Below are 15,312 nucleotides of genomic sequence, written 5' to 3'. Positions count from 1 at the left end.
GATCTTCTGAGAATTCTGAAAAGAATACTTTCTACATTAATAAGACTACTACAGTCAACATGTCAACAAAATCTAAGAAAGTGATGCTGAAAAGCGTCATTTTCCTGTGTATACAGACACTGTGTATGTCCAGGTTGTTAAACATGCGATCATCGCATGTGATTTTGTTTAGCACAAGTGATACAGGAGAATTTTAATGGGATAGAGTCACACACACAGGAGAGACTGTGTTCTGCTTGCACGTGCAACCTTGAAAACTGCACACAAAGCACACATACAAGAGACCAGGACATTTTGGTACATTGTGTTTATACATGGCAGAGGGGAGAGGGTTCTTCACTGCTGCAGAGCATCCTTTGTCATCAAAATCTACACTGATTTTAGATCTGAAGTTCAGTTCATTCTCTGAATATTGAATTTGAACTGACCTCTGACTACTAAATGCCTCCAAAATGTGAGATTGCCATCTAGTGGAGGAGAACAAAAAAAATAAATTATGGTGATTTTTCATAATATGTGTGAGTAAACAAGCAGTGGCAAAATGATAACCCTTTATTTTCAGCGTATTTTGAAAAGGACACCAGGCCTTCTGCGCTTGAATAAGAGATACTTAAATATGACTGTAATAATAATAATAATAAATACAAAAATGTGGTTTATGCTTACAGACCCCAGTAAATCATCACAATATGAGTTTCTGTTAATGATTTTGGTTAGTTTTGAGGTCTTATATTTCCTGTTCTTAAAGGTTGGCAAAATACATTTCTTTTTCAGGAAGTGGACCAAAAATAACGATGACTCATCTGGTACTAAACATTTTTGTCCACTAAAATGCACTCTATAGTGAAAATGCCCTGCCTGCAAACACAACCTGACTAGCACTAGTAAGCAAGATCAATAATATTTCTATATTTCATTTTGAATGTCCATCGATAAATAATGAGGCTTTTTAGAGCCAAATGGTGTAGTTACAGCATTTACCAGCAAGGGGTTAAAATAGCATCCTTTGACAGCAAAAAACAAATAATGCTTCATGGCTGTGACATACACTTCATTTTGAAACTTTGGTGTCAGTAAGATTACCTTTTTTGAAAATTAATAAATACTTTAATTCAGCAAGCATTGCATGGATCAAATGTGAAGACATTAAAGAAAGAAAAGATATATGTTGCAGATTAAAATGTTAAAAGATTTCTCTATTTTTTTTGTATGTTCTTTTGAGCTTTCAGTTTAACAAAAAATCATGAAATTCAATGTATGCAGTTTCCATTATAATATTATGCAGCACAACTGCTCAACAATGATAATAATAAAAATGTGCACTATAAATTAGCACCAAATGTACATATTTTTGAATGACTTCTAAAGGACCATGTGACACTGCAGACTGGAGTTATGACTGCTAAAAATTCAGCGTTGTCATAACAGGAATAAATGACATTATAAAAAATATTAAAATAGAAAAACAAAGTTTATTTAAACTGAAAAAAAAAAACGATCTAAATATTACTGTTTTTACTGTATTGATAAAAATGCAGCCCTAGTTAGAAAGGAGAAATTCGAAATCCAAACCCAAACTAATGAACGATAGTGTAACTAAAGCTCTTCAATATGTCCCACCCAATCATCCTGTTTCAACAGGAAGTACACCAACTCAGGAAAGAAAATAGCCCCATTTTACATGTTTAGTTTTAACTCCTCTCAGAGACAAACACTGTACGTGACATGAACTCTGTCCACCGGTACCCTCAAGTGAAAAGCATCAAAAAAAGATGGCAGACCGTTTTTCTCGCTCTGATAGGAGAGCTATTAGAGTGGCCCACAGCAGCCTGTGGCTGTGGCCTACTTTAACATTCACCGTGTAGATTTCCAACCCTAAGAGCATGTCGCTTTTTTTCTGTCCCATGTTTAAAAGCAGGAGTGTGAGTTAAACACTAGCAGGAAGCGAAGGGCTTGTCATGATCCATTTTTATCTGCTCATGGAATTGACTCAAAAAAGGCCTCCAGCCGAGACAGACATATATGCAAACAATTGTACTGTACATTACACACTAAATTCTGACATGCACAATAATCTATAATGCATTTTGTAAATTACTTTTTATGACCAGATATAATAAGCAATAACAATCACCTGTCATTATTCCTAACAGATCAAGCCGTCTAGGAAGCTGTCCACCTGCTGACAAGCAGGTGACCAATCTTATTATAGATAGGATGTGGAGCAGTGACTAGCATAGCACTGAGACCTGGAGTGTCAAATATTTCACATATCTTACACCACGCAGCCCCAAAACCTACATCCATTCCTCCCACTCGTCCGCAAAACCATGTGACACTGAGGCGTAACGGCGCATTTGCAGTGTGTTGACCATCAAAAACCATTTGTATCTGTGAATTTAGACACCAGGCGCTAAATGAAACCGGCAGCACAAGATGATGGAAATGACTCAAACCTTGCTGTTCCTTAACTCAGCTCATCTGAGGACTGGTAAGGTTCTGTGTAATTACTGTTTACAGTATACAAAGATTTAGAGAGTTTCTAATTAAACTGTTGGAAAATGAATGTTTCCGTGTGAGTGCGGGGGGAATCATAACCTCCTATTAGAGACAGTCTGTAAGGATGGAGAACTTTACAGTAGTTTGACATGAAGTACCCACCTGTTCTTTAACAGAGGCCAAGATGGCAGAGGTGGTCTCCGTCTCGGATCCATCTCCGTTTGAGGCGTTCAGTACTGGGCTCAACATGCTGGAGTTTTCTGTGTCAGAGAGATGGTCTGGTACTGGCATCACTTCTGTGAACCAAACAATAGAACCAACAGTTATTCAAAATGAACTTTCAAGGTTTTTGTCATGCTTCAGTGTATACTGGAGCAATCAGTTGAAACAAATCCTTTACAATGACAGACTGTCGGGTAAAATGACATTAAAAATCACGGTTTGGCACTTTTCAGATGTCATAATACTAATCAAAGTGCTTTATCAATTGTTTGTTGTGATGTAATAATTGTAAGACATAATATTCAATTAACCGTCTCTTGTTTCTTCTTTCAGTCTCTTTCTCTCGTCTTTGACCTACTTTTTTCTCCTCATCTCTCGAGGTTTGTGATTCCGAACACGATTCTCAGCTTGTCACCGTCATGCTTTGATTTGTGTTCATCAGCTTCAGAAAAGACTTTGAAAACCCCATGAAACTACAGTTTAGTTTTGTGGCTTTTAGTTAATGTCCGATTAGATGTATTCATAAACGTTTACAAATTTCACTGTTAGCAAATAAGCACATACACTACCATTCAAAAGCTCTCTCTCTCTCTCTCTCTCTCTCTCTCTCTCTCTCTCTCTCTCTCTCTCTCTCTATATATATATATATATATGTTTTTGTTGTTTGTTTCAAGGCTCAAAAACATAAAAAAGAGAGAGAGATGCTTTTATTTGATCGAAAATGAAGTAAAAACTTTAATATTGTGAAATTTTTCAGCAGCTTTATTCCAGTCTTCACTGTCACGTGATCCTTCAGAAATCATTCAAATTTTTATTTTTTTATATTTTTTTACTGTCACTTTTGATAAATTTAATGATTTAATAAGAAAAAAATGACCCCAAATGTTATAACTAACATATATGCATATAAAAGCATAGACTTTCTTTTGCAGGATATTTCAAACTATCCAATCAGATGTGATCTAGAATGAGCAAGCCCCGCCCCCAAGACCACCTGTAACCAACTAGTAAGCAGTGATGTAACTAAAGCCTAATAGCTATTAAAAAAACAACAACAAAAAACAGGGACAAGTCCATCAATATGTTTGGCTCAAACTTTTTGTTTGTAATACATCAAGTGATTTTGTGGGTTTTTAAATCCTTAGATTTTAAGTAATGAAATCCCATTATAATTCTCTGGTCCATTCTGGACACTCACTTCACCCTCAGCTTCCTCCTTGGCAATTACACTCACTCTTCAAAATCAACCATCCAAATTGAAAGCTTTCCCAGACAACACTGTGCACACAGCAGGAGCAGACAGAAAATGGCTGCTCACGTGTGAATATGTACCTATGAGCACCGGCACACAGCCTTTCAACACAACCACATCAGGCACAACTGTGAACACATCTGCTATGTATTGAAGACAGAGCGCCCAATCAGAAAAACCTGAACAGTACGATCTGTGAAAACAAAAGCCAGTCGTAGGTGAAGTAGGAAAAGTATCGATAACTGCTCAATTTTTTCATCAAATTTGGTTACCTGATGCAGATGCTTTTCATTTCTAGATCAAACCGATGACTTACTTACCAGTAAGATCATGCAAAACAGACCAGAACATCAACAAATGTCAGTCCCAGCTGCTGGTGTTGGTGTGTGTGGGTTCAGATGGATTACATGTTTTTTGACAATAATCAAATCCATCTGCCTCTGATTAATAGTGTCCTGATATCAAACAAAATAAACAAAAAACACAAAATGTCACAGTGCTGTGATGTAAACACACAAACATTTGGTCTAGCACATTTTTTACATTGTGTTGCAAATTATTAAGCATTACTTATAATGGGCTGAATGTTGCATATCAACACTGGTTTTTGCTCTGTGTGCTATCTGTGTGTTTACCTTTGCTAAAATTTGGTTTATGATTTCATAACTGTCCATGAGTTAAATTATAGCATAATTTGGCTATTATTACAAATAAAAACCAAGTCATTCTTGTTCTGTTTTGGGAATATAAAAATATAATAAATAGGATCATGCGACACTGAATAATGGCTGGTTAAAAACTGAGCTTTGACATCAAAGGAATAACCTACGTTTTAACATATTTTGAAATTGCAATACTATTTCACAATATTACTGTTTTATGCATTTTCTGATCCTTTCAAAAACACTGAAAAATCTTGCCGACCTTCAACTTTTTAAAAGTAGTGTGATAAAATACACTGCATCCCCAGCAAGCCTTTTCATGTTTTGCTATGAGAAATTCTCTGCACACAATAATCACTTAACAGAATCTGAATGTTCACTATTCGAAGTAAACACCACTTCACCACTGACTTGCCCTGGCAACATTTTCAAAGAAAAAAGCAAATAAATATCTCCTTTTATGTCATTATACAGAATAATCATGTAATATTCATGCAATTTTGATCATAATCAGCTTGCATACAAGGCATATATCATTAAAATCAAGCACACTGTTAGCTTTCTTTGATGCTGAGTTTTTCTTGGAATATTGAAAATTGACATTTTATTCAGCGCTGTTTATTATACTGTATGTAGAGAACTTCTCATAACAAAACATACAAATGCTTGCTGGAACAGGATTGTGCACTAAGAATTGGCTGTGCCTTGTAAGCACAATAAATCAACTAGGGGAGTTATAGGATGCATTAATCTAAATGAACATGTAATGAGTACTCTGATTTCTGACTCACAATCATATTTCAAATTAAAAGGAAATGGCAAAACTCTTAACATGCTGAATAGACCATACATAATCTAACTGGCATAACACGCTGTGTGTTTAGTGGAAAAAGAAAGAAAAAGAAAAGGCATTACTTAGAAATAAGTCAAAAAGCCTAATTGTATGGAGTCACATGATCGCTACAATCACTCCAAGGCCGCAGTTACCTCAGAAACAGACCTGCGCTGCTCAGTGAATATTTACTGTAATTTTACTAAAACGCCCCGCACAATGGCCCCGACTCTATCTGTCCGATCGGCTCAAGACAGTAAACTGAAAAATCCCGTAACACAACCTCAATTTCATTGTCAAACGCTAAACAAATTGAACAGTGGAAGAGCCGGAGCCATTGTTGGCCACAAGCGGTTATATCCCATTTCATTTCCTCAGTGGCGCTTTTTCATTTAAAGTGACAAAAGCTACATTTTTTGAATAACGTACTTGGTTGTGCTTCCCCACTGACTTTTGTCTGAAACCACTGAGGTGAATGTAGACATTTGAAGCCTCTCCACTGGCGTAGCTGCGGATATCAAATAGCTGAAAAGGAGAAATTGACATTAATTGATCAAATTTGTGAAATATTCATAATGAATGTCACTGAAAGCTCTACAACAATCTGGGCTCGCAGCCACACATGTCTGAATGCCTAATTTGTCTATGACATCATGCTTGAGCCCGCTAACAGGCTCCCGTTTCCATAGAGATATCAATCCATTATGACAGTCTCTCACCAAGAAGGCAACCGTGAGGCTTACAGTTGATCATATCGGTGATGCGGCACACGGTAACTAATTCTTCTCAAGAAGCTTTGCGCTGATTATTCAGGGTGGTTTGGGGCGGCAAACCACTCGGCTGATATTTCTTATTGGATGTGCATTAACATACAGCTCTATATGTTCTACAGTTTTATGATAAAAACAAAATAAATATTCAAGCATTGGTTATGCTGATTTTTCTTTCATTGTGAGCATGTGTTTGCTGAATGTGTAGGTTCATATAAGATGATGTAAGCGATTGCACCCAATGGAATTACTGCATCGTCTATCCTTAGGGATTATACAGGCTACAACCCATAGCAACAATCTCTACAAAAACAGACCCCAGAAATCAGGACTAGAGAACCTCAGTCCCAACATCTGACCAAATTTTAAGTAATCAGATTTGTTTTATACCATGCAATCTCACAACCTCTTAATCTTGTTTTATGCATTAAACATCTCATTCGAGAGATCAGCTCTGCTTTTGCATTTTCATCCCCTTTATATCCTATTAAGACAATGGCCATATGCTTTTGAAAATGGTTTACTCCCCTCAGATTTTTTTTTTTTTATTCAGAAGACTTCCTCCTATGATCTGATCACCCAGTGAAACACCAGATGTTCCAGAAAAATCTACCAACACTCAGAGGACACGAAGGTGTTCGACTGATGCTGCCATTGGCGGGAATCACAGCTGCAATCCCAGATTAGTCATGTGATCCCCCAGGATACTAAAGTATCGAAATGCACAAACAAAAGGCACATATTGTGTTTACACTCACACCCACATTCACACACCCAACAGCATTTTCAGTGTAAACTCAGATTTGATTAGCTACTAGAATTAATGAGACAGAGAAATGAGGGCGATGCATTAAAAACTAACATTTGGAATATAAATATTTATCATGTGAAACCATTCAAACTAATTTCTTAATCTTACAAAGCATATTAGTTATATAACTTACATGCCAGGGGGATGGGAAGATAAAGGAAAACAAATATTTTTACAGCTTCATTAATCACGCAGACATTAATCAGTTCTTTGTATTCTGACTGCGGACAGATTTGTTTATTTATCGTCTCGACACACGACTGACAACGTTGGGAATGAAACGGCAATAAAATGCAGAGCACACTGCAAGATTAAAATGTTCAATAAGGTCTTAAAGGAAACTAATCTCTTTTTCTGTAAGGTTGGCACACTGGGAGATGACGTTATGCGCTCCTGCACAAAGCACCGAAATGGGACTGGAGATAATGTGTCTTTTATATTGCAATCGGTATATTAATTTAACCGTGTCTTTGCTGTACCTGTAAACATCTCTAGTCGACTAGAATTGCATGACGCGTGTATTATATAAGTCATTCCGAAATACATAAACAAGAGTGACCAGTAAAAGACTAAACTTAGTTATGCCCTAACTCGCATGACATTCAAGAGCTAATTAACTATCAGCAAAAGTCTTGGCGGAGATTGTATAGTTTTTCAAGACATGTCTCCTTGGCCAAAATGTCAATGATACATTGAGAAGCAGCGCAAATGTGAGGCAATTAAAATGCTCCTCGGATCATGTTCTCAAAGGACAGCTGAGCGTGACATCGATGATAAAGAGTAATTATGTGAGGCTCGCTGTGATCAAACAGGCCCCATTGCTTATTAGGGCTTTTCTTCTCTATAGTCTCTGGTGGTAATGTTTGAGTGCATTTTATTTTTTCAGTGGCCACCTCTCCCCCTCTTTATTTTTGTTAAATAGAAGTACATAACGTATAAAAGGTAAAGCGTATTCGCATTAAGAACTATAATCGAAACAGTTATCCCTTTGGCTTCCATTTCGGTCTCTGGTTGAAAAAGCGCAGAAAAAAAGCTTTTGGTTTAGTTCTTTCTTTTCTAACATGCTGATAAAAAAATGTTTGTTTACATATCACTGCATGATTAACTGTTCAAATCTGTCATGAAAGGAACTGCTGATGATTTGTGGTGTGTCAGGGAAATGACAGAAAACATATATTCACAATTCCGCAGTACGCCTGGAAAATGCATCATGGGATATCAGTATAAGGCTTGGATTTTTCAAGCGTGGCATGAGGACATTGCTGCCATGCCTGTGTAGCTCTGGGTAGAAACGGCTGGCTCAGTAAGAGTCCTGACCTAGTATGGATATTAATGACTGCTGCCGGAGAGAGTTGACATTGCTGAAAGCTTTGTTTACTAGTGTTATCTATGTACAAGAACAGCAGTGGAAAATTAATACACCCACTGATTTCTCCGAGACAAAAGCGGTGTGTTGCTCCTTAAGGATGAAGAAAGCGAATCGAATGGATATCTATATCCTTGCCAACGTTAATGGGTCATGTCATCCCATTTGGTGTGTTTGGTTATGTAAAGCTAATTGCAACATTCACTTGTTTGCTTCAGATAATAAGTTCACCGACACGCTGGGACCCTCTATAATTGGCCACTGAGCGGTGCCAGAGAGGACCCCTACTGGTCAAACAATGACAAGAGCACTTAAGACATCGCAATAGTACAAAATAGTTCAATTATCTTATTTGAGAGATCTGAAACCCTGAACAAAATAGTTTAATTCTTACCATTGCTAATATAACCTCTCATAATATGACTGTGACAACTGCAACATCAATTTGGGGTTTCCATAAAATCAAATAAGTATTAATCTGGGGATAAGAAGTCATATAAATTCTAATTAAATTAATTAGTTTCCCTAAGAAAAAAGTAATATTACACTCATTACAGTTTCATATTACAGTACATCACCAAATTATTTCAGTTAACCTAACCTAACCCTAACTAACCCTAACCCTATATATATATATATATATATATATATATATATATATATATATATATATATATATATATATATATATATATATATATATATATATGACATAACCTGAAAGATCTGGTCCAATCCTGAATGTTTTGTTGTTGTTGTTTTTTGTTAAATTCCTAAATTATGTTCTGTTTTGCAAGGTATTTTCATATTTTATGTATGGAATAAAAATACAATCAGATAGAATAAAAAAACATTTTAAGTAACAGTGACAAACAACAAACTACATTATCATTATTTTTAATAATTAATATTTTAATTTGAGATAATAGCATCATCTATGGAAAGTACACCTTCGTTCTGCCTTTCTCTCTATAAAACTTATATAAAACTCTATAAAACCAATTTGCCACATAGCTGCTTATCCATTTTTGCATTTAATTGATATGGATTTAATTGTGATTTAAATTAAATAATTGTATTATATAAGGAGAAAGAGACAATATTGTGCTGCAAAAGACATGAAACAACTGTGACAACAGTCAAGACAGCTGTCCAGTTGAACGGCCACTAAAAAAAGCAATTGTGGACCGAATGCCACAATTGATCAATCAGAATAAAGAATTCCTTCGAATAATAACAAGCAACTTCATGATCCAGTTTGTCATAATAGCACCATATTCACACAACGGCTATTTGACGTCAAGATAAACCTCTGAAAATAATCATAAAAAAAAAGATAATTCAGATAAACCAATTGCATAAATAATCTCACCATTCTCATCCAAATTATGCAAGATATTTTAAATTATTCAATTTAAAAAGCAAACTATTGCTGGTTAGGTTGGGAACTTTAAACCATTCTTCACAAAAAAAAAAAAAAAATACAATAGCATTTGCAAAAACAACACTAACCTTCCTTTTGAATTTATTCTGGTTGGCAAATCTAAAAATAGATAGCCAGGGCCCTACTGTCTCTCATATTTCATATTTCATGTGTCAGTGGATTCCTTAATCACAAGTGCAAATGCTCAGTGAGCACAGCTTGTCTCTCCCCACTCCAGGTCTGTATAATCCATGCAGTCAGGTAGGAATGTATTTTTGCCCTCCTATCAAGTCTTTTCTGGAGCACTGACAGTGTGTGCATAAGCAAGGCAGCTCCCCGGTGCATTGGCAGAGCACATATAAGAAGATGTTTCCACGGTACACTGGCTAAATGAAGTTGAAGAAAGATCACTCACTCAAGCACTTGATCTTTCTACAAGGCAATGCTGGGAAAAGACGCTGCCCACTAACAATAAGACAACTTAACGCACATGGGAATTTAGCAAGAGGAGGCTATTTGACTTCCAGATCAAATCTAAAGGATTCTGTTAGCTCATAATTGCAAAATAAACAAAGACTGCAAAATGAAAAAAATCAATTTGTTGCCATTATAATCCTACCTGTACATAATGTCTTAAAGCTACCGCTAGAAAAAAAATGGTTCACTATAACGTACAAAACAACTGGCCTGACCACAAGACGGACAGTGCAACAATATTAGATCATTATTAACTCAATACTAAAGTCCTCTGAGGTCCTTTTTTCATGACAATCAATAACTGTGAAGCAAGATGGCACAGTGTGATATAAGATGTGAATGTAGTACTGGTTGATTTATCCAGAAATTCAGAAAGCCATGTACTGAAATAGCTAAATATTTTAAATCAACTACTGTAAACAAAACGGTTTGATTCCCAGCATGCAGTCCAGTATTTTCAATAACTTTTAAATAAGTTCCCACTGGTTCCAGTCTGTTAATACATTAACTAAAAATGAGTGATCTATTTGTTACAGTGTTGATTAATCTTAGTTATTACACGGCTCTGTGGAATACTTGATTCTGATTGGTCAGTCGCGACATTCCGAGGTATGTTATCCCTCGATAAAAACCAGTAAATGCTGATAACACAGGCTCATCCGGGTAACTGAAGTCGGTGCTGTACTCTTGCAAGGAACAGTTTTTCTTTGCGCTTGTTTAGCTAATAATCGTGGTCCCGATCACCCTGTCGGCAGTTATTCTGCGATAACAACCGGCTGGATGTACATGATCACTTACTTAATAAAATACAACTATTCATTATTTCTTCATTTTAGCTCAAATATATTAACATACAACTTTGATTTTAATAATGTATTACTAAACTTTGAAATTATCATTAACTAAGAATAATAATTGCTTTATAAGTATTTTGCACTGTTAATTCATGTTTACCAATGAAGCTAACTAATGTTAACAAATCAAATCTGATCACAAAGTGTCACTAATATGTAATGTCCAGTGTGAAAATTTGAAATTTTCAATACTATTTAGTTGTAAAACATTACTATATCTATCTCCTAAAATCTTGTGATATTTACTGCCATATTTTACAGTGCCTCTCTGAAGCCAATCATAGATATTGATCTTCAAATATGAGAGGACAAGTTCACAATAATCATCTACACATAATATGTGCTAAGTAATCTTTTTTCTTTCACATCCTTTGAGGTTAACTATTGTATTACTGGAACATCAAGCTACAGATTAAATGTACACATAAAGCCTCAAATCCAGCCATGAAGGATTCATCAAATTCCAGGTCACTATTTGGCAGACCTTCTTAAAAATATAAAAGACTCTGCGCTTTCATATCCTCCTGTATGACAGCTATAACTATATATCAGCTGTGGGTGTCAGCTCAGATGACAACAATGGCAAGTGTCTGTGTCATCACCCGCTTTATCTCTGGGGTCATTATCAGAAGAGATAGGAGTCAGTCCATACCAAGTGGCTGGAGTCAAGTCTGATATTTATCAATAGGTCTATTACTTTCTCCTAAGCAGAATACTGAACAAAAAGGTTAAAAAAAAATTATCAAAAATGTATAACTAAATATTTATGGCAAATAAAACCTACAAAATTAGTAAAATGCCCAATATAAGTATACTTATGCGCTCCATGTGCTGCACCATTTTAATAATTAATAATAATACCAGCACTCTGCACATTTTAATGTCTTCACACCAGGTTTAACCTGTTAACTGTCACCCGTACCCTCTGTGGGAAGCCTACATTTACTTCACTATATTACAATTAAATCTAATCTTATCTTGACAAACTATATATTGTTGGAAAGGTCTAAGACTCCCAAATATATATTTTACCAATGATTTTTGTTAAAAATGATGTAGGAAAGTAACAGATTAATTTATGACAAGAGTGCACCCTCAAAAATCTACATCATTACAGGAGTTCTGACCTTTGTTTAAAAAAAAAAAAGAATTATTCGTTGCCTTTTTCTCTATCACATTTAGAAACCATCAGAAATTATATATCAACTGAAAACTTAAAATCTCAAAATGCATCCTTTAAAACCTATTTTAAAATCAGACATTGCATTACCATGTAAACGGTACATCAATATCATGTTAGAAAATGTTTTCATTCATTTAATTATAAAAATATTTGTTTGGATTATGCACTACACAGTCTATGTTCAAAAATGTGAGTGACAGTTGCTATTGATTGCCTGTCCATTATTCTGAATTTGGAAATGTATTGAGAAAGTCAGGTCCTAACTGTTTTCTATCTGTATTGCATTTTTGAACATGTAACATTTAGCTAAAAATGTTATAAATGTTTATGGGTGTTTTGAATGCATTTTGCTCTAATTTTGATTGTATATTGCAAATAACAGGAGAGCTGCTCATCCTGGTATTCTGTGAGAGTGTACACGACCTGTTACAAAATACATACACAGCTCCTCCATTAATCATATGCAGCCATATACGGTAGCTAGCAGGTTAATACCAGTATGCATACAGTATTTCACAGTCATGCACTGTTGCTCTCTGAGAGCATGCTCTTAGTGTGGGTGCATCAGCACATTAAAATGTTGAATACCAGGGGCAGGTCTGCTGAAACCTTTCTGCACAAAAAAAAAGAAAAAAATAAGAAAAAATTCCATATGCAATGTATAATTTATGATCAACCTGAGAGTGTCCGATCCCCTGAACGATCAATATTCTCTCTCTCTCTCCATCTCCCTCTCTTTCTCTCTCTGTTGCATTATATCTCTTTTGATTTTTTTTTCTGTGGGAAAGTACTTTTGTGCATTAATGTATTAGTAAATCAAACCTTTGCAGCAAACACTTCATCTCTTCTTGTTGCTGTAAAAAATAAAAAAATAGATAAAAACTGCTAATATACCTACACTGTAAAATTTCCCAGTAATAACTACTAATTGCTTAACTGTAAGTCACCTTATACATGGAAAATATATTATATTTTAAGGTAATTACACTATAATATATAATATATTACTCTCTCTCTCTCTCTCTCTCTATATATATATATATATATATATATATATACCCTACACACATATTTGTATAAATAAAAAATGTAATTATTATTAAGGGAATATGTATATTGTAGCCTAGTTAACAAAGTTAAAATAAGTATAAATTTAGTGTAAATTATTGTTAAAATTCTGATTTTTATATTTAAAATAAATCACCAGCCTTTAAATTTATGGGTAAATGGGGATTATCAGAATTCTGCAGAATTCTCTGCATGAAATATCATATTTTAGACACAATTAGGAACTGTAAAATATACAGTCCCAAAAATGCCATCCTGTAAGTTTTGCAACCCTTAGGCTACCGTATTTTTACAGTACTTTTTTAATCATACATTTATTTTAAAAATGTAAGAAAATAAAAGACATAAATGTCATAATTATCTTGTTTATGAGCTGCTTTTGCTTAAGTGAGCACCACCATACTATGGATAACATATACATGAATGTGCCACGTGTGGGAAAAGATATTATTCAAATAACCTTTAAATTAATAAACACTTATGAAATGATGGCATAATAGTTTCTAAACGAGCTGAATTATTGTTTATTCTTTTTCAAGACAGCCTCACCTAAACAAGTGCAGAGAGAGGCGGTCAGTCTAGCCACATACAGCCATCCCATTTCCTAATTAACACAAATGAATAGGCTTTATTCATCTTTAATACTCAGAATCTATTTAAACAATGTCTTATAAAAGATTTTTCTGTGTTAGAAGGTCAAATATACTCATTTTCAGTCGTAATGCTAGAAAAAAATGAGGCTACACGTAGGCTCCCAGTAAATCAAGAAATCAAAATGAATGGACACAAATGAAAACGGTACTTTGCAAGCCAAGCCGTTGACAGTTTGGATTTCATAACGAATCGCGAGGAACATGCTGTCAAACTAGACAAAGAAGCAGCAGTCATGTCCGTGGACTAGTGTAATCTTATAAATACATCATTGAAATTTAGGTCAATAGGGAAGTAATAGGTTTTCTGTGCTCGCGCTCCCCCTCCCATCCGTCTTGGATGGAGAATGATGCTCTCTAATGGATTCCATTTTCAGTTCCCAGCCTGCGCTCACAGCCCTCTGAATACGTGCATTAAACGCGATAAAAAAAAACCTAAACACAAAACCAGCGACATCCACATGCTATCAAACACATACAACATGCGCTGTTAATAAGTGTACCGGGGGGATCGCAACTGTTTCGAGCGTTTTCTTGGCAGATATCGTGGTTGTAGGTGGGGAATGTGACAACTGGAAATGCATCTGGAATGACATTGCGCTTACCGAATAATGTCCAGAGGAACAACGTTTTTCTCGCTTCCCCTCCCCAATTAATGCCGACAATTCACAGCGAGCGACACACGGAAATCATTCCCAACTACTGGCATTGAACGCAGAAGAGATGCTGGCGTGTCGAGGAAAGGATAGCATCTGCTAGGTATCCTAGGAAAATGGTAAGGATAGAAGAAGACCGGGAAACTGCGGTGGGTGGCCACGGACACAGCAGCAGCAGCAGCTCCTGCTTTCTCCCTCTCTCTCCTCCTCCTCTTCCCTGCTGGACCATCCCTATCCGAGCACCTTGCTGCAGTGATGACAACGCGTCCCATAGCGACATCTCGCGCTCATGTTTCAAATCGCACCTCTAAGCTCCCATTGGCACGACAGTGTCAGACTTGATGACAATCAGCTTATTTTTTTGTGGTCAAACAGATTAGTTAGACAATATATATATATATATATATATATATATATATAACCATTCTGCACATAAATGTATTTCTGTCATGACAACTTTCAGTGGGAATAGCATGGTAATGTACATGGCAATTTTTTATGTATTTGGTCTTGGCTAAATAGACCTGCTACGCTGTTGCTGCGTCAGAGCAAGTACCGAGACTTGCTACTGCCAATGCATCCACAAC

At 35.7% G+C, this 15,312-nt stretch overlaps 1 protein-coding gene across 2 annotated transcripts in view; it reads right to left on the bottom strand.

Annotated features, from left to right (window-relative positions):
* The window catches only part of LOC113045735 (catenin delta-2-like), a 75,424-nt gene extending 60,505 nt beyond the window's left edge, over positions 1 to 14,919 (bottom strand). For both annotated transcript variants that reach the window (XM_026206340.1, XM_026206341.1), the window contains exons 1-2: positions 14,675 to 14,919; positions 2,662 to 2,795 (exon numbers count right to left, since the gene is read on the bottom strand). In XM_026206340.1, coding sequence (XP_026062125.1) covers positions 2,662 to 2,790 — 129 coding nt within the window. In that variant the 5' untranslated portion in view covers positions 2,791 to 2,795; positions 14,675 to 14,919. The remainder of the gene's footprint in view (positions 1 to 2,661; positions 2,796 to 14,674) is intronic.
* Positions 14,920 to 15,312: the final 393 nt, after the last annotated feature.

Source organism: Carassius auratus, chromosome 27 (genome assembly GCF_003368295.1).
Source record: "Carassius auratus strain Wakin chromosome 27, ASM336829v1, whole genome shotgun sequence".
Taxonomy (NCBI): Eukaryota; Metazoa; Chordata; class Actinopteri; order Cypriniformes; family Cyprinidae; genus Carassius; species Carassius auratus.
The sequence above is the reverse complement of the archived record's forward strand: the minus strand, read 5'-3'. Positions and strand labels throughout refer to the sequence as shown.